The 17521-nt window shown below is 42.7% G+C and overlaps 1 protein-coding gene across 7 annotated transcripts in view; it reads right to left on the bottom strand.

Annotated features, from left to right (window-relative positions):
- TOP2B (DNA topoisomerase II beta) overlaps positions 1–17521 on the bottom strand; it is a 129519-nt gene that overhangs the window by 61426 nt on the left and 50572 nt on the right. For 6 of the 7 annotated variants that reach the window (XM_073333463.2, XM_073333460.2, XM_073333461.2 and 3 more), the window contains 5 exons: positions 14247–14310; positions 12733–12878; positions 5667–5764; positions 4242–4454; positions 3987–4160 (listed from right to left, as the gene is read on the bottom strand). In XM_073333463.2, the coding sequence (XP_073189564.1) occupies positions 3987–4160; positions 4242–4454; positions 5667–5764; positions 12733–12878; positions 14247–14310 (695 nt within the window). Of the gene's footprint in view, positions 1–3986; positions 4161–4241; positions 4455–5666; positions 5765–12732; positions 12879–14246; positions 14311–17521 lie in introns of those variants that run through there. The other variant, XM_073333464.1, reaches the window with a different exon arrangement.

The raw sequence follows: 17521 nt of genomic DNA, 5'->3' as shown, positions 1-17521 counted from the left end.
CCTGATATTTTAAGGAAAGAAAACCATAATACATTTTTCAGTCTGTAAAAAGAACTATTTATGACAAATGTCTACTGACCTCTATAGTCAAAATGTCCATAAAACATTGGCAGAACAATTTTTTTTCAAAAAGTATTTAACTAGTTTTGTTACAGTTTTACTCACCACATCACTATAGTTCAGACTGTGTCAATATCTCTATTATAAATCCTATTTCAAACATTTATAGCTAGGTTATAAAAATCTGTTTTTACCACTTTTAATATTTTGTAAAAATTGTAGTTGTTGATATATCAAAAAATTATAACTACTTACCTGAAATTCTTGGTCTCAGAAGATAATAGTTATAATAGTTCCCCACTCTTGGGTCCATTCCTAGTGTGCATAATTGAGTGAGGGATGTTGAGAGCTCGAAGTTAGGAGCCTTTAAACCTTTAAGCCATCTCACCAGTAGGTGGCATACTTACGCAATAACTTACAGCCTGTAACTGCCCCAACTGTCAGTACACTTTAATGAAAGTTCACAAGACTGAAAAGCTAGCTCTATCTTGCAACTCTGAGGGGATGTGGAGGGGTAACTATTATAACTACCACCTTCTGAGAAAGATAATTACAAGCACATAATTTTCTTTTCCCGAAAGGTAAGTGTTATAATTTAACCCCACTCTTGGACACTCAAGGCTGCAGGGATGTGTCTAATAAAATGGTAACTGGTCAGTTCCTACACTGTGGCCCGGTCTACATTTAAAAGTTAGGTCAACATAGCTATGGCCCTGAGTACCAACCCCTGATCTAACCCCTGGCGTAGACATGGCTATGTTGATGGAAGATTCTTCCGTCAACCTTGCTACCGCCACTCAGAGTTAGATTACCTAGAGCAATGGAAACCGCCTTTTGTTGCTGTAGGAAGTATCTACACTATAGCACTACAGCAGCATAGCTGTAGTGCTGTAGCTACAACACCACCGAATATGTAGACATGGCCTAAAAGTACCATTAGCAGCCACAATACCCAGTATTTTGTGGCAAACTAGACCTAAATTCTAAGGAAAGGCCAACAATTTGCGTGGCTAACTGAAATTTCTATAACTTATATAAATGAATTGCAAAGTGGAGGTTTTCTATGACTTAGATTTATAAATAGAATTGTTACAGGATCCCTTGTGGTGTTTATTTTTCTATTAATATTAAATTCAATTTATTTTAAACTGTCACCAATTTCTAATTTTCAATATGCAAGGTCTGGGCCATTGGTTGGATAACAACTGAGACTTTGATGATCTAAGAAGCTGTGGAAGATGCAATTCATCTCCTCCTCCTCCTCTCTTGTGGATGGGGTTAACATGTTATTTTAAATTCTGGGAGGGCCTTGAATTTCTCACTACCAACACCAACAAATCTTAACAGCACACAGAAGAGTCCCTGCACCCTCCCTTAAATTCACAGCATCTTTATTAGAATGTTTCTGCTAAAATGATCAGTAGTGAAACATTAACATATTTAAAATCATCATTTGACTTCAGAGCTAACAACTGAGCTGATTAATACAGTTTATACTTCTATTACAGCTATTATTGAAGCTGTTTGAGAAATCAGGAAGACAACATTTAATAAGTTTACAAGTGTTTCATGTTTGGAAGGTTAGCTACATAACCAAAATAGCTAGAAACATTCTTTTAAATGAAATCTTAAGATTCCCAAGTAGAATTCTGTAGCAAGTGGTAGATTCTGAAGAACTGTGAATGCACAGGGACCTGACCATTATAGACACGACAACAAATTTACAAAAAACAGGGATTGGTACCTCAACATGCTACCTGAAGAAAACTTATTTTTAACTGACAGGTTTTTTTTTAAAAAGAAAGTAGGGAAAAGAATTACCACTGGCTGAAACGTATCTAGAAACAGAAAATGAAAGGATTTTGGCAAACAGAGCGATATACAACCAAAAAACAGCTGAAATGAGCTCCTCACCTGTTAGCAGATTAAAGGGAACAGGCAGTTGACGCAGTTAGTTACTAGCCATTATGTCTCATCAGTGGGTAGTTGCACATCAATTGCTGGTGAGGTGGATTACCGGCTCCGAACACTCCACATCCAGTCACATACATAAGGCATGGATCCAAGAGTGGGAGAAACTAGAAATTACAACACTTACCTTTGAAGAATACACAGTACTTTTTTCTATGAATTTTCATAAAGAATTTCTGATAGTACACACGTGTATGTGCATGATAGATGAAAACTGGACCAAAGGAGTCATTCTCAAGTCTCTTTCAGTAAAGTGATATATTTACTTAAGATTGAACAATTGCTCTTTCCCCCCCCCCAGATAAATAATATATGTAATAACTTTCTATCAGAGACACTTATTCATATTCTGTATGTGAAATCAGCTGTAGATATGCTTTCCCCTTGATTCTTAACTTTTTTCACAAACTTAATATTAAAAGGTAACCTGTGACAGACTTTTAAAAATGGGATTTGCACACTTTTTTTGCCTCTATGTTGTACAAAAAAGGCCTGAATTAATACAGGGGTTCTACTTGGGTTTTTTCATTATTATTTCAGAAATACCAAGAATGTCAAGTCTGTTTTCCCCCCATTTTGACAAGCATTAGTTAGGAATTAATATTAAATAGATGTTTTTTTTAAAATAACCGTGTCTGTATTATGGATTTTTAGCAAAATATTCCCACCATTCTGTCACTCATTCAACTGCACTGAAGACATCACTGGTATGAACTGTGTAGTAAAAATGACAAAAGCCACCAGAAACATGTCTACACTTATGCTCCCCCCAGTACTACCACTGATTTCACTGGAGCCTTGACTACAATAGTGCTCTTACTATGTGCTACCACTGGTACTGCTGAACCAGTGGCAGCAGGGCACTGGTAGAATTAGTATTAATATTTTTTGTACAGTTACCTAGCATAGACCTGATTAAAGAGTTTTAAACTGTCTTATTAAAAATCCATTTCCTTCTCAATAGTTCACCTTTCAGGGACACTCATAGCTAAGCTTCCCTAAAAATGGTTTAAACAGTCTCCAGAGAATTTTCCCTTCCTTACGTGATTCTTGAATTGAATAAGAACTGCTGTAGCAGCTCTTACATCACTCACCCCCTGCAACTTGTGCAGTGGATATCGCCAGGATATTCTTGCAACTTGGTGATCCCTGGAAGCCATATGTAGCTGGTACAAGTTAAGGTTGTTTTAATTTGTGCCAGACAACTGGCCTGGTGCAGGGTGATCCCAGGACCAGGGGAAGTACAAAGGTGGCCTAATGTGAATTTTGCACTGTTGTGAGGTGAGCAGACTGCTTCTTGGCCATGGCCGTTGATTTGGCTCTTATCAGTGTGTGACTTCTTTAGTCAACATTGAGCCTTACAGTGTAGACAACAACTGGATATCTCATGTAAAAACACAAGCAGGGGAAAAAATAACCCCAGCATTTTAGGCCTGCTTTATATCTCAGAAAGAAGTAATAGGAAAGTAAGAAAAAGGTGCAGAAAGAGAAGGAGGGGAGGGACTCAAGCCCATTTTTTTCACCACTTGGCAGGTTACTTTTTGTACATAATTTAATTTCCAAACTAGTATCAGTAATATTTTATTGCAGTATGTGTTTTAAAGGTAAATATAAAAATGCTGTGAATGCTAAACAATAGTTGCAGTTCATTTCACATCCTTACCCAATATCATCAGGTGTATTCATAAGTTATTTGCATCACTGCAAATGACTACTAGTATTTTAAAATAAATCAAAAAAATTTATTTAGAAATACAGTTCTGCCATGAAGAGATTTTGATTGCACTCAATTGTCTTGGCAGACTATTATATTTCATGTAATAGGATTAATTCACCCATTTTAATTTTTTGTATAAAAAAGATTTATTTATAAAATAACTAAGTAGGCATAACTTTAGTGTACATTTTTTATCCCTTACATTTCACTCATTTAAAATATACATAAAACTACTCACCTTTGTGGTAGCTATGCTATTTACAAAGCTGATTTGCTGAAACCCTTTTTCACTTAAAGTGAGACACACATCCCATCGTTCATTCACAAGTTCATGAATAACTTTGAGCGCAACTCCAGTTTCATCCAACTTGTCCTTTACGTAAAGATCTACGTAACTCCGGAATCCATTTACCTATGGGTTCAAAAACATAAGCAATTACTGTCCTCCTACTTACCTATGCAATTTATAAAGTATTTTAAATAGAATTCTTACAGGTAGTTTCTTCCCATTAAACATAACTTTGACCCCTTTGCATGACCCAGCCAAATCATAAGCTCTTCTTGTCATGAGGGCCATAATATCCTTGTCAAGCTTTTCCATCTTAAATTTAGAAAGATCTGGTTGGAATGTGATGCATGTGAAGTCATCGCCTTCAAAATGCTTAATCTTGGGATCAGAAGTCTTCATCATATTGTTCAGCCAAGTCTTTGGAAACAAATTTTAGATGTTAATTACAATCGTCTCTAGTTTACAACAAAACAAAAAAAAGAAAAAAACATAACTAAAAAACCCCTTTTCTCAGATTCCAGTTATTCTAACTTAGCACTAAACTGTAGCATAAAAAATTTGCATATTTGACCTTACAGATTTCTCTGCTAACACAGTAAACACAGAATCAACTGTTTTCCCATGTTTCTGCACGAGTATTAATATGGTGATAGGCTCAAGGGCTTTGTGGAAGGGAAATTATGCAGGAAGATCATGACATCTAAGTGAACAAGAAAAACCAAGCGTCTGGCTGATTGTCTATGTTCTCTGCTGGGGGGTGGGGTGAGTAAACACGAAACAAAACAGCTCACTTGTGCAAACTTTTTTCTTACATAATTTTTCTTGAAAATGCCCAATTTCTTGAAAATGCCCAATGCTAAACTGTGAAAAATTTTAAAACAAACTCTACAGAAATCTACATTCATGCCATCGTTAATATGATTTTTAGCAGTTCTGCAGAAAATATAAAAAAATTAAAAAGCCTGGTAAACAACAGCTTTTTACAAATCATTTACTGCTCATTACAGTGCTATATGAAATAGTTGGAAACTAAAGATTTATCCACCAAAGAGACATAGTAAAAACAGCAAGATTCCAAACAGAATACCCCTAACCAAAGTGCCTCAAACCTATATCAAAGTGACCACCTCTAAGAGTGAGAAGGTAGATCAATTTACATGCCCATTCAATCCTTGGTCTGTGTGCTGAGAATGTCGACAATGGACTAGACAGGTTGGTGTATTTTACGAAGTGGTTGCTGGTCCATTAGGGTTAAGGATATTAATAAGAAACATACACAGAAAAAAAACTGTTTAATATATGATTGTACAAGGTTTTGTTTTATTTAGATTTTTATATAAGGAGCAGGACAATCTTTAAGAAACTACTAGGATTCTCAGACTACTGCAGTTCCTATCTATTTTAACATATTAGTAAGATTATCAAGAACAAATATAAAATTCTTACTCGAGAAAAATTCTTCAACTCTAACGAGTACCAACAGTAATTTTACTCAATTAACCTTGTTGCCTACATAATTGTTACTGCTGGATTTTCAATAATTTATTTTATGGAGCTCAGAAAATGTGTTAAAAATTAAGTTTCTAATTACAAAAATGTAGAAGAGAAAGATCAAAAACACCTGCATACCTGTTTGAAACTGTGTTTGTATTCTTTGCAAGCAGTTTCAACTGTAAATTTTGTACTGAATATATTACAAAGTTTTGCACCATAACCATTACGACCACCTGGAACAACAATTAAATGTGGTAAGTTTTTAAAAGCAGAAATTACCTGTATCATATTACAAATTACTTCAATGAAATAAAATATTCCCTTATCAGGGACTTCTACCAGGTGCAAGGGACCATGCTAACAGACATCAGTGAAGGACTGGGACCTAATTTAATAACTTTTTGCCCTGGAAGTTCACAAGGAAGTTGCACACACAATTTTCATTTTACAATCTGACTGGGTATCAACCTGGGACTAAATGTTACTAATCCATGGGGGGCAGCTTTGCAGAAGAGGTAAAGGGGTGCAGTCCTGGAATTCCCATGGATGCACTAACTCCACGGGCAACTCCTGGCAAAATCCCATGCAACCATGCCAAATTATTATACTTTAGTGGCACAAACAGATGCACTAGAAAGAAACAAAACTTACTTTCATTTGTGACCTAAATCAGGATTTATTATGTGTTTAAGTACTGAATCGGGACCTGTCTGCATCATTTAGTCCACTAAACTTTTCCTTCCATTTTGCCAGTTTAACATTTTTAATATTTGTATGTGCATATAAACTACTATTTTAGATTAACCTTATATGATGTATTACATGTAAAAAAACGGTTACTCACTTTTTCGTAACTGTTGATCTTCGAGATGTGTTGTTCATGTCCATTCCAAGCAGGTGTGTGCGCGCCGCGTGCACGCCAGCCGGAAGATTTTTTCCCCTAGCAGGGTCCGTAGGGTCAGCGTGAGTGCCCCCTGGAGTGGCACCTTCACCTCAGTTCCTTCTTGCCGACTATTCCGACAGAGGGGTAGGAGGGTGGGTATTGGCATGGACATGAACAACACATCTCGAAGAACAACAGTTACGAGAAAGTGAGTAACCGTTTTATTCTTCTTCAAGTGATTGTTCATGTCCATTCCAAGCAGGTGATTCACAAGCTAGAGCTCAGGAGGCGGGGTCGGAGTTATCCACAGAAAAGAGCACGGCTTGCCCAAAAGCTGCATCATCCCTGGACTGTTGTATAAATTGCATAGTGAGATGTAAATGTATGTATCGAGGACCACGTGGCTGCTCTGCAAATTTCCTGAATAGGGACTTGTGCCAAGAACGCTGCAGAGGAGGCCTGGGCCCTGGTAAAGTGAGCGGTTATCTGCTGAGCGGGCTCCTTTGCCATAGTATAGCATTCCCTAATGCAGGACGCTATCCATGACGATATACATTGACAGGATACAGGGAGGCACTTCATTCTGTCCGCCACAGCTACAAAGAGTTGGACGGACTTCCGGAACGATTTAGTTCTCTCTATGTAAAAGGCTAAGGCCCTACGCATGTTTAGTGAGTGCAGCCTGCGCTCCCTATAGGAGGAGTGTGGCTTGGGATAAAACACTGGGAGGAAGATATCCTGGGTCATGTGAAAATGGGAGATGACCTTTGGGAGAAAAGCCAGATGAGGCCTGAGCTGGACCTTATCCTTTTGAAAAACTGTGCAAGGGGGCTCAGACTTGAGGGCCCTGAGCCCCGAAACCCGTCGAGCCGAGGTAATTGCCACGAGGAACGCAACCTTGAATGAGAGATATAACAGGGAACAGGTGGCCAGAGGTTCAAATGGTGGGCCTGTAAGCCTGGAGAGGACTAAATTGAGGTCCCAGGCAGGGACAGGCTGACGCTTGTGTGGGAAGAGCCTGTCCAAACCCTTGAGAAAACGACTGATCATAGGGTTTGCAAAGACCAAGAGACCATCTGAGCCTGGATGGAAGGCAGAGACAGCGACCAAGTGGACCCCTATTGATGACCGGGACAAGTCTTGATGCTTTAGGTGAAGGAGGTAGTCCAGTATAAATGGTATGGAGGCGAGAAGCGGCGACTGACTATGTTGCTCCGCCCAGATGGAAAACTTTTTTCCACTTGGCCAGGTACGTAGCCCTGGTGGAGGGCTTTCTACTACCTAGGAGGACTTGTCTAACCTGGTCCGAACAAGACAGCTCTGTAGCACTTAGCCATGGAGCATCCAGGCCATAAGGTGGAGTGACTCCAGATTCGGGTGCCAGAGTCGGCCCTGGTCCTGTGTGATCAGATCGGGGACTAGCGGTAAGGTGAGTGGGGCCGCTATGGACATTTCCAGGAGCGAGGTGAACCAGTGCTGATGCGGCCACGCCGGCACTATTGGTATGACTCGGTCCCACTCCCTGTGGATCTTGAGAAGCACCCTGTGCACTAGGGGAATGGGTGGGAAAACATATAGCAGGCAGCCCTCCCATGAGAGAAGGAAGGCATCCCCGATGGACCCCGAGCTGTGCCTCCCAAGGGAACAAAATGTCTGACATTTCCTGTTGCCTGGAATGGTCTATCTGGGGAGAGCCCCAGAACCGGAAGATTGAGCTCACCACGTCTGGCCAAAGGGACCACTTGTGGCCATTGACGGTCCGGCTGAGGCTGTCTGCCAGAGTGTTTTGCACCCCGGGAGGGTGAAGCCTGCAGGTGGATCGAGTGCTCTATGCAGAAGTCCCACAGCGCAAGGGCTTCTCGGCACAGGGGAGAGGCGCGTGCACCCTCCTGTTTGTTGATATAAAACAACGCCGAGGTATTGTCTGTGAGGATTGAAACACATCTGCCCATTATGCGCGTTCTGAAAGCATAGCATGCCAGACACACTGCCCTCAGCTCTTTGACACTGATGTGAAGAGCGAGGTCCACTGGAGACCAGAGGCCTTGGGTCTTGAGGTCCCCTAGGTGAGCCCCCCAACTCAGATCCGAGGTGTCTGACACCAAGGTGAGCGAGGGCTGAGGGCTGGCAAAAGGCACCCCTGTGCAAACCATTCAAGGGTCAAGCCACCATAGGAGGGAGTCCAGTACCAGGCGGGGCAGGGTTATGACCCTGTCCAACACATCTCTGGCTGGTCGGTACACCGACGCCAGCCAAGACTGGAGTGGGCGCAGCCTGAGCGTGGCATGCTGCACCACGTATGTGCAGGAGGTCATGTGTCCCAGCAGCTCTAGAAAGTTTCTTGCCAACGTCATGGGGAACCGTCTGAGACTCTGTAATGATGTCCTGAAGTGAGCGAGACCTGGCCTCTGGGAGGTACGCCCTGGCTTGGGTAGAGTCCAGGACCAAGCCTATGAACGCTATCCTCTGCACCGGGGACAGAGCAGATTTCTCCTCATTCAGGAGGAGACCTAAGACAAGGAAGGTTCTTCTTATAAACTCGACCTGAGCCTCCACCTGGGCTCTCGAGCGACCTTTGATCAGCCAGTCATCGAGGTATGGAAAAACTTGTATCTGGCGCTTGCACAGGAACGCTGTGACGACTGCCATGCATTTCGTGAATACTCAGGGGGCAGTCGACAGTCCGAACAGGAGGACGGCAAACTGGTAGTGGCCTCTGTTCACCACGAATCTGAGGTAGCGTCTGTGATGTGGGACTATTGCGATATGAAAATACATGTCCTTCAAGTCAAGGGCGGCATACCAGTCTCCTGGATCCAGTGAGGGGATAACGGAGGTTAGTGAGACCATGCGAAACTGGAGTTTCTTTACGTACTTGTTGAGCTGCCGCAGATCCAGTATGGGTCTAAGGCCCCTCTTGGCCTTTGGTATGAGGAAATACTGGGAGTAGAAACCCCTTGCCCCTTAGCTCCTGAGGAACCTCCACCAGCCCCTACTGAGAGGAGGGACTGCACCTCTTGAATTAGAAGTTTCTAGTGAGAGGGGTCCCTGAAGAGGGACGGGAGGGTACAGAATTGGATGGAATATCCCCTCTCTACCGTGCGGAGCACCCATCGGTCTGAAGTAATTCGAGACCAGGCACAGTAGAAAGGGGATAGATTGGGACGAGAAAGTAAGATGGGAAGGATTCAAAGGTCATACTGGCAAGCCGTCCTCGACTGTACCCTCAAAAGGGTGGTCTAGAGCCCGGTGGGGCCCTGGGCTGGCCAGAGCTTTGTCTAGAGGGAGGGCGTTGCCTCCTCCGAGTACTCCTGTTCCACCTATGTGGAGCATCCTGGCGGTTTTGGGGTTGGCAAGGACGAGGGGCAGGTTGAATACTCAAACGTCTGCACTGGGTAGCAGGCGTATGAAGCCCCAGCGAACGAAGGGTAGACCTCAAGTCCTTCAAGCTGTGAAGTCTCTTATCCGTCTTCTCACAGAAGAGAGCTACACCCTCAAAGGGAAGGTCTTGAATGGTCTGCTGGACCTCGTGGGGAAGACCAGAGAGCTGTAGCCAGGAGCCTCTCCTTATAACTACCCCTGTGGCCAAAGTGCGGGAGGCCGCATCCGCCGCGTCCTAGGCCGCTTGCAAAGACGCTCGGAAGACCAGTTTCCCCTCCTCCATGAGCGCAGAGAACTCGCCCTGAGCTTCCTGAGGCAGAAGTTCTGTAAACTTAGCCATAGACTAGCAGGTGTTATGCCCGTAGCGGCTTACTATGGCCTGCTGGTTGGCTACACGAAGTTTCAGACCTCCTGTCAAGTAGACCTTCCGGCCAAACAGGTCCAGTTTCTCGGCATCCCTGTTTTTAGGGCTGGATCATTGAAACCCTTGACAATCTCTCTGATTGGTCATGTCGACCACCAAGAAGTCCAGAGGAGGGTGGGTATAAAGATGTTCATACGCTCTAGAGGGAACAAAGTAGCAGCACTCGGATTTCTTGGCTGTAGGCGCCAGAGAAGCAGGAGTTTGCCACAAGTTCTTAGATGTTTCGGTTATCGACTTGATAAATGGCAATGCAACCCTGGATGGGTCGGAGGGAGCCAGGATGTCTATGACAGGGTCTAAATTCTCTTCCACCTCCTCTTCCTGAATCCCCAGGCTTTGGGAGGCCCTCCTCAAAAGCTGTTGAAGAACCCGGTTGTCCTCCAAAGCTGGGGCCATCGACGTCCCCGTGACCGCTTCATCAGGTGAGGACGAGGAAGAGAGAACAGAAGGTGGGCCCAATTCACTGCCTTCGGCCCCCACAGGGTCCCTCAGCACACGATACTCAGGCTGTGGAGCAGGTACCGATGAAGAACTCTGCGCCGCAGCTGGTGCCGGGGCAGATAAATCGGCAGGACCAAGACCGCTGGGGTTAGTAGGGACGGAGCTGAGGCTTCCACCGGTGCCGTCACCTGGAGAGCTGGTGCCGGAGCTGGCTGAGGTATCGGTGCTGAAACCATGTGAGTCAGCGGGGCCACTCCACCTGAGGGTGGCACCGTCATCGGCGGTGCCGGCGCTGATTGTGGCACGGATGACGCCGATGACACCGACACCATTCTGGAGCGTGGACCATGGACTTGACCCTGGCTCTGATTCTATGCCCAGGGTGTCCAGAAGGGCCATCAAGCAGGTGGTTGCCACTGTTGCTGCCACAGTGCCGGGTATGGTTGGTGACTGCGCAGGGACCTGGACCTTCTGCTCCGCGATCTGCTAGATCGAGCTGAGTCCACCTCCGACTCCGAGTTCTCCGAATAAGACGACCACGGAGGAGCAGTCCCCTGGGTCGCCAACAAATGACGACGCGATTCCGGGGAATGGTGCGCTTCTTGTGCCTGTGCAGGAAGTGCCGGAGAAGGAGACCGACAAGCCATCATGGTTGGCTTACCCCTGGAGTGGAACAGGGGCCGTGCAGTCGCCAGAGATTTGTCTCTCCTTTGGGTGGAGGACGGCACAGGGAGGCGCATCAGGTCCGTTGCCGCCTTGAACGCCTCTAGCGTCGATGGTGGTTGTATGTCCACCAGATGGTCCGGGGACCGACGAGGGTTCAGACTCGACTGGAGCTGGCTGGGGCAGGAGTCGACGAAACCCTGGGCGGAAGCGAGACGGAGGCGGTCTGTCCCAAGCCACTCGTGGACAGCACCGGACCCTTAGGTTTCAAGGGGGGTGATCGGTTCCTCACCAGCCTCTTCTTCTTTACCGGAACCGGAGATGAAGAACGGTGCCGAACTGAGGCAGACGCCCTATGGCCCGAGTAGTGGCGGTGCCAATGGGCTTTAGAGTCCTTAGTCAGGTCTGTTTCATGCGCCGTTGGCGCCGGAATGCTGCACACCGAAGAGGACGTGCTCGGGGCTGGGTTGTTTGGTCCCGGGTTGGATTGCGGTCTCAGAGCAGCCTCCATGGGCAGGAATTTTAGTCTCTGCTCTCTGTCCTTAAGGGTTCTTGGGCAGAAACCCTTGCAAATGCAGCACTTGTCCTTTTCATGAGTCTCACCAAGGCACTGCAGGCAAGACGAGTGAAGTTCACTCTTGGGGATAAACTTTCCACAGGACTCACTGAGTTTAAACCCCAGAGACCTGGGCATACCCCTGAAGGAGAAATGAACTATCTAACATACCACTACTAACTATATGAAAAAGTATAACTATAGAGAATAACTATTGAACTATGTACACTAAGAACAAAGACACCGCTAAGGCGCTCGCTGTAAGAGCGAGCAAAGTTCCAGCTAGCCATCACGGGCAGTAAGAAGGAACTGAGTGGGTGGGGAGGTCAGTGGGGCCCAATATTGGGCTCCATGAAGGCGCTGCTCCAGGGGGAGCCCAGGCCGACCCTACGGACACTGCTAGGGGAAAAATCTTCCGGCTGGCGTGCACGTGGCGCGCACACACCTGCTTGGAATGGACATGAACAATTACTCGAAGAAAAATTTGTATTTTATAATATATTTTGAATCCTGAGATTATACAAAAGAGAAGACATATTTAAATAGGGATTTTCTTTGTCAGGACAATGCTAAGGGGACAGCTACATATAAATGGGTGCTGCTAGTACATATAAATGGGTGCTGTACTTGCAAGAGAACAGTTCTCTCTAAACAGTATTTGTGTAAAAAGCAAAAAAAAACCCATGCAAACAAAGTTTGTTTTTAGATAATTTTATAGAAACAGAAAAACTGGCAAATAATGACTAGGAAGTACACAAATAGTCATCTCTCACGAAGGCTCAAGAAAAGAAAACTCAGAAAATAATTAACTGTTTAACCAGCCAAAAACAAAGCATATTAATAAGAGTCTTGCCTGTAACTTTTTTCTCATCATCATCATAGTTGCTAGATGTTAACAGCTGTCCAAAAATTAAAGCAGGAACATACACTTTTTCTACTTTGTGTTCCACAACTGGAATTCCTTTCCCATTATTCCAGATACTAATAATGTTTGATTCACTGCAAAAAACCAAATAATGACATCCATTCAAATGGTTTATTTGTACCAAAACACACCTACAGAAGTTTTTACACAGATTTAATTAATATAAATCAAGAATATACTATCAAGGACTGTACCTAGCAATTTAAAACCATTTTTATTGTGTTTACTCACATCCTTTTGTCAATTTTATTCATCAAGAAACATCTGTTTAAAATGCTAGTATATGAAGGACATCTATTATTATTAAATTTGTCTAAAAACTTTCCTTTACAAAAATTATTCTTGTGATTTTTTTTTTTTTTTTGAGAACTCTAATGTCTCCCTGGTGTAAAGCAGGTCTTTGAAATCTACCCAACTGATAGTCCTGAGGTCAGGGAGATGGCTTTTGCTGGCCTCATGAAAATCCACCGAGATCTGACCCAGTGATAACCTGCTGAAAAATCACCATTTCCATCTACAATTTGCCTGCTAGTTCCTTTTTGGCAGCATGCCAAAATCCCTCAACATTCTATATGACTACACATACACCCATTGCCTTGGTTTCTTACTTCAGCATTTCACATAGTTCAAACTCCTGATGGGAGATAGCCAAAATGATAATCATCTTCATTCTTCTCCCATTCCCTGTGAAAAATTTTCTTTATCCAATGAGCGTGCGCAACGCACTGGAAACCAGAAGATGGTGAGTTTTTTTACTCACTTGTCCTCCTAACTGGTGTTAATAATTCTGTGCCCTTCACAATTCTTATCATTAAGTTAATGCCTGTTAATGCCTATTGAGAGATTAGATAAAATGGGAACAGAATCCAGATCTCTAATATGGCAATCCGAAATGCCAGTCACACAGCTACGATGCCTCTCAGAAAGAACCTGCCATATTCTTATCCTTAGCTATGCTGTTTATAAAATGGTGCTACTCACTGCTTCAGTGTGTTATGCATCCTCGCCTAGTAAATGGTTTACATAAAATAGCTGTATGCTGTTGCCAGCTAAAATAGTCTGGTAGCTCAAGAGGTAGAAGTCTATACTGCAGAGCTCAAGGTTCGGCATTCAAACCCCATTTGTGATCTACACTGATGGGCTATTAAAGTTGTACACTGTCTAACTTGCCTCAACTTTGAATGTTTAGATTATTTCAGGTTTTATCAGCTCTGTATACAAAATTTATTAAAGGGTAGTTTAGATAAGCAAGTTACTTTAAATTCAAAATGGTGATAATTATTCATCACATTTTCAGAACAATTTCTCCTTCAAATATAAAGAGTAAATACTTTCAGTACAATATAAGAAAATGGTAAATTTCATTGTATATAATCTGTTGTAAGAAGTTCAAGTCCAATTTCCCCGACAGAGAAGGGCAGCTAGGAAGTTCTTGTACTTACGGATCAATGGAAATTTTAATACAGGTCATATTCTTGTCCCTCTGCTTATTGTCAGCGGCATTTACTACGAAACAAATTAACACTTTTTAGGGGCAAAAAATAACAATCAGTTAATTTGATGTACAAAGCTAATTATATACACATTCCATGACAAGTTACAATGTACTAAAAATGTTTGAGAAACTCCCCTTTTGACATTTTCTTTACCTTCTTACTGAACTCAGGAAATATAACCAGGTATCTACAACAATCTGAAGGAAACGATTTGATTCCTTCAATCAGACTTTCTGGGATTAATTTTTCTATTTCAAACAACTAAGCTAGAGGTTAGAGGTAATCAATGCCATGGAATCTTACTTCAAGTTGTATTATACTTTCACTCACTATTACCTATTTCTCCCTGGCCTCAAATCCCTAAATAATCTCTTAGAGAAGAGTATTGCTAAAGATAAACATAAATTAAAAATTCATCAGCTCTAACAGATTGCTCTTATTATTATTAGTATTACAGTAGTGCCTTATCTAGTTTCAAGGCCCCACTCTGATAGGAATTATACAAACACATATCAAAAAGATGGTCCCAACTCAAACAGTATAAGGAGTTAAATTTACAATTAATTAGTATTCTAGGTGACTACAGCACAAAGCAGCCATTCATACCAGCATGTCAATTTTGGTTCTAGACTAACCCTCATTCTATGGTGTTTTGGATAGATAATTAATTACATCTATTATATTAAAATTACTGTTTTCCTAGTAGAGAGACACGGTGGATAAAGGGTAAAGATAAAAGCTTGAACCAAGCAGTTGAATACAATAGAGGGTGGTAGGGAGGAAATTCAGTTTATGATGTTCTGAATTTTCTTAACAGAAGTTATAATAACTAAAAAAAGAACACTTAGTATGGATCACCAAATTAGTTTCTCTCTCACAGTGTACTCAGATACCCATTCCTCATTGAGAGTCCAATCCTGCAAGTTACCGCAAGTGGAACCTGTGCTGAAGTTAAAGGGAAATTCCTTTTAAAGAGCTTGAATGATTGATTCCAAATAGTGTTAACTCAGAATAGCTATAAAAGCCAGGTTATAAAGAAGTTAAAATTTAATCAGGAAATTAATTAAACTACATTTGAATTTGGGTGAACTACAAGCAACTGAACTCAGAAATTCTAAGGTTGCCATCGAACATGAAAACATATTACAGTAATTTTCAGAATATGCCTCATCAGACAAAATATGGATTAAAATAAACACCCCAAGCCAGAAAGATAAACTCTGAGAAAAATAAAACACATTTTAACAGATGGAAAGAGAATACAGGATATCCCAGTTCAATATGAAATCAGACACATTTCAAATGCTCTTGTTAAAGATCATTAAGCAAGAAGTTTCATTAAAAAAAATGCACAATTACAACAATTGTAATCTTATGACGCTTTTATATAGGCCAGCGGTTCTCAAACAATTGTCTATGAAGCACAAGATGGCAATCTGCAGAGAGGTGACAAGCTATATGGTGCTAACTTCTCTCATAAACCCCTGTTGGGCACCTTCCTTTTGAAAGAGGCAGGCTGGAAATGGCTTTCTTTTAAAGCCTGTAAATTATATCACTGATTCAGCAGCAGGAACATAGAAAAAGTGATGCAAGGTACTCATTTTCATACCACTCACTGTTTATAAGATATTTATAAATCTGAAAGTAAAATCTCTCCCTTTCTCTATATAGCCAAAAGAAGAGGTTACTCACCTTGTACAGTAACTGCGGTTCTTTGAGATGCGTGTCCATATGGATGCTCCACTCTAGATGTCTTTGTGTCCCTGCACCGAAGATCAGAGATTATTGGTAGCAATGTCAGTTTGGGATGCACATGTACTCTCCCCATCTCACACTGTGTTTGATCGCTATATAGTGCTATGTGGCAAGCCACCCTCAGTTTCTTCTCTACCACAGAGCTCAGAAGAACTCCGAAGCAGAAGGGGAGAAGGCGGGCGGTGGAGCACCCATAAAGGGACACATCTCAAAGAACTGCAGTTAAAGCACAAGGCAAGTAACCTCTTCTTTGAATAGTGTCCTTATGGGTGCTCCACTCTAAAGTGACTAAAAATTGGTGCCCCTGCTATTAGGATGGGACTTCGGAATTGAGTCCATTACTAATGATAATGCAGTCAAACCAAATAACGCATCAGATGCTGAGTCATAAGTGACTGCATAATGTATGGCAAATGTGTGAGCAGATGCCCAGGTTGCTAGTCTGTAAATTTCTGTGATTGGACTGCTGAGAAAGGCTAGGGAACTGGAGATCTTGTAGAATGTGTTCGAGCCCTGAACATGGGTTGTAGATCATGCTTGCGATAGCAATAGTTTATGCATTCGGATATCCATCTAGACAGTCTTTGCACCAATGCAGCTGTGCCGCTGCAGTGTGGACGGTGAAGATGCGCTATGCCGATGGGAGAGCGCTCTCCCGTTGGCATTACTCCACCTCAATGAGAGGCGGAAGCTTTGTCGGCAGGAGAATGACTCCTGCCGACACAGCACAGTATGGACTTAAGCTGAGGTAACTTGCATCACTCAGGTGTGTGTGGCTTTTGCACAACTTTGAGAGACATAACTTTTAAGCGGTACTGTAGACAAGCTCTTTGTTTAGATACTGGGGATTCCTTATATCTGTCTGTGTTGGAGGGGAATCATCTCATAGATTTTTGGAGTGGCTTGATCCTTTGATCCTAATGCTCTCCTGATGTCGAGTGTGTGCAGTGTTGCCTCCCTTTTATCCCAGTGAAGTTTGGGAAAGAATGATGGAAGGTGGATAAGTTAATTCATGTGGAAGGCTGAAGGTATTTTTGGTAGGAACTTGGGGTGCAGCTGTCATGTGACCCTGTCCTTGAAAAAAATGGTAAAGGAGGGGTATGCCATTAGGGCCCCTATCTCTCCCACTCGCGGAGCAGACATGATGGCTACCAGGAATGCAGTTTTCGTAGAGAGATGTAGAAGTGCGCAAGTGGCCATGAGCTCAAAGATTAAGGTCCCACAGTGGTGCAGGATCTCTGATTAGAGGGTAGAGGTTACTCATGCCTTTAAGAAATCTTTTTGTTATGACTTGAGCAAATACCAAATGACCATCTATCTTTTGATGGAAGGCACTAATGGCTGTGAGGTGCACTTTCACCCAGCATAGAGATAGCCCTGATTTCTTCAATTCTAGAATGTAGTCTAGCACAATTGGTAAAGGAGAGCATACAGTGATAACCTGTCTTGTGTCACACCAGATTTGG

The sequence above is a fragment of the Lepidochelys kempii genome, chromosome 2 (genome assembly GCF_965140285.1).
Source record: "Lepidochelys kempii isolate rLepKem1 chromosome 2, rLepKem1.hap1, whole genome shotgun sequence".
NCBI lineage: Eukaryota > Metazoa > Chordata > Testudines > Cheloniidae > Lepidochelys > Lepidochelys kempii.
Note: the sequence above shows the minus strand (reverse complement) of the source record. Positions and strands in the feature narration are given on the sequence as shown.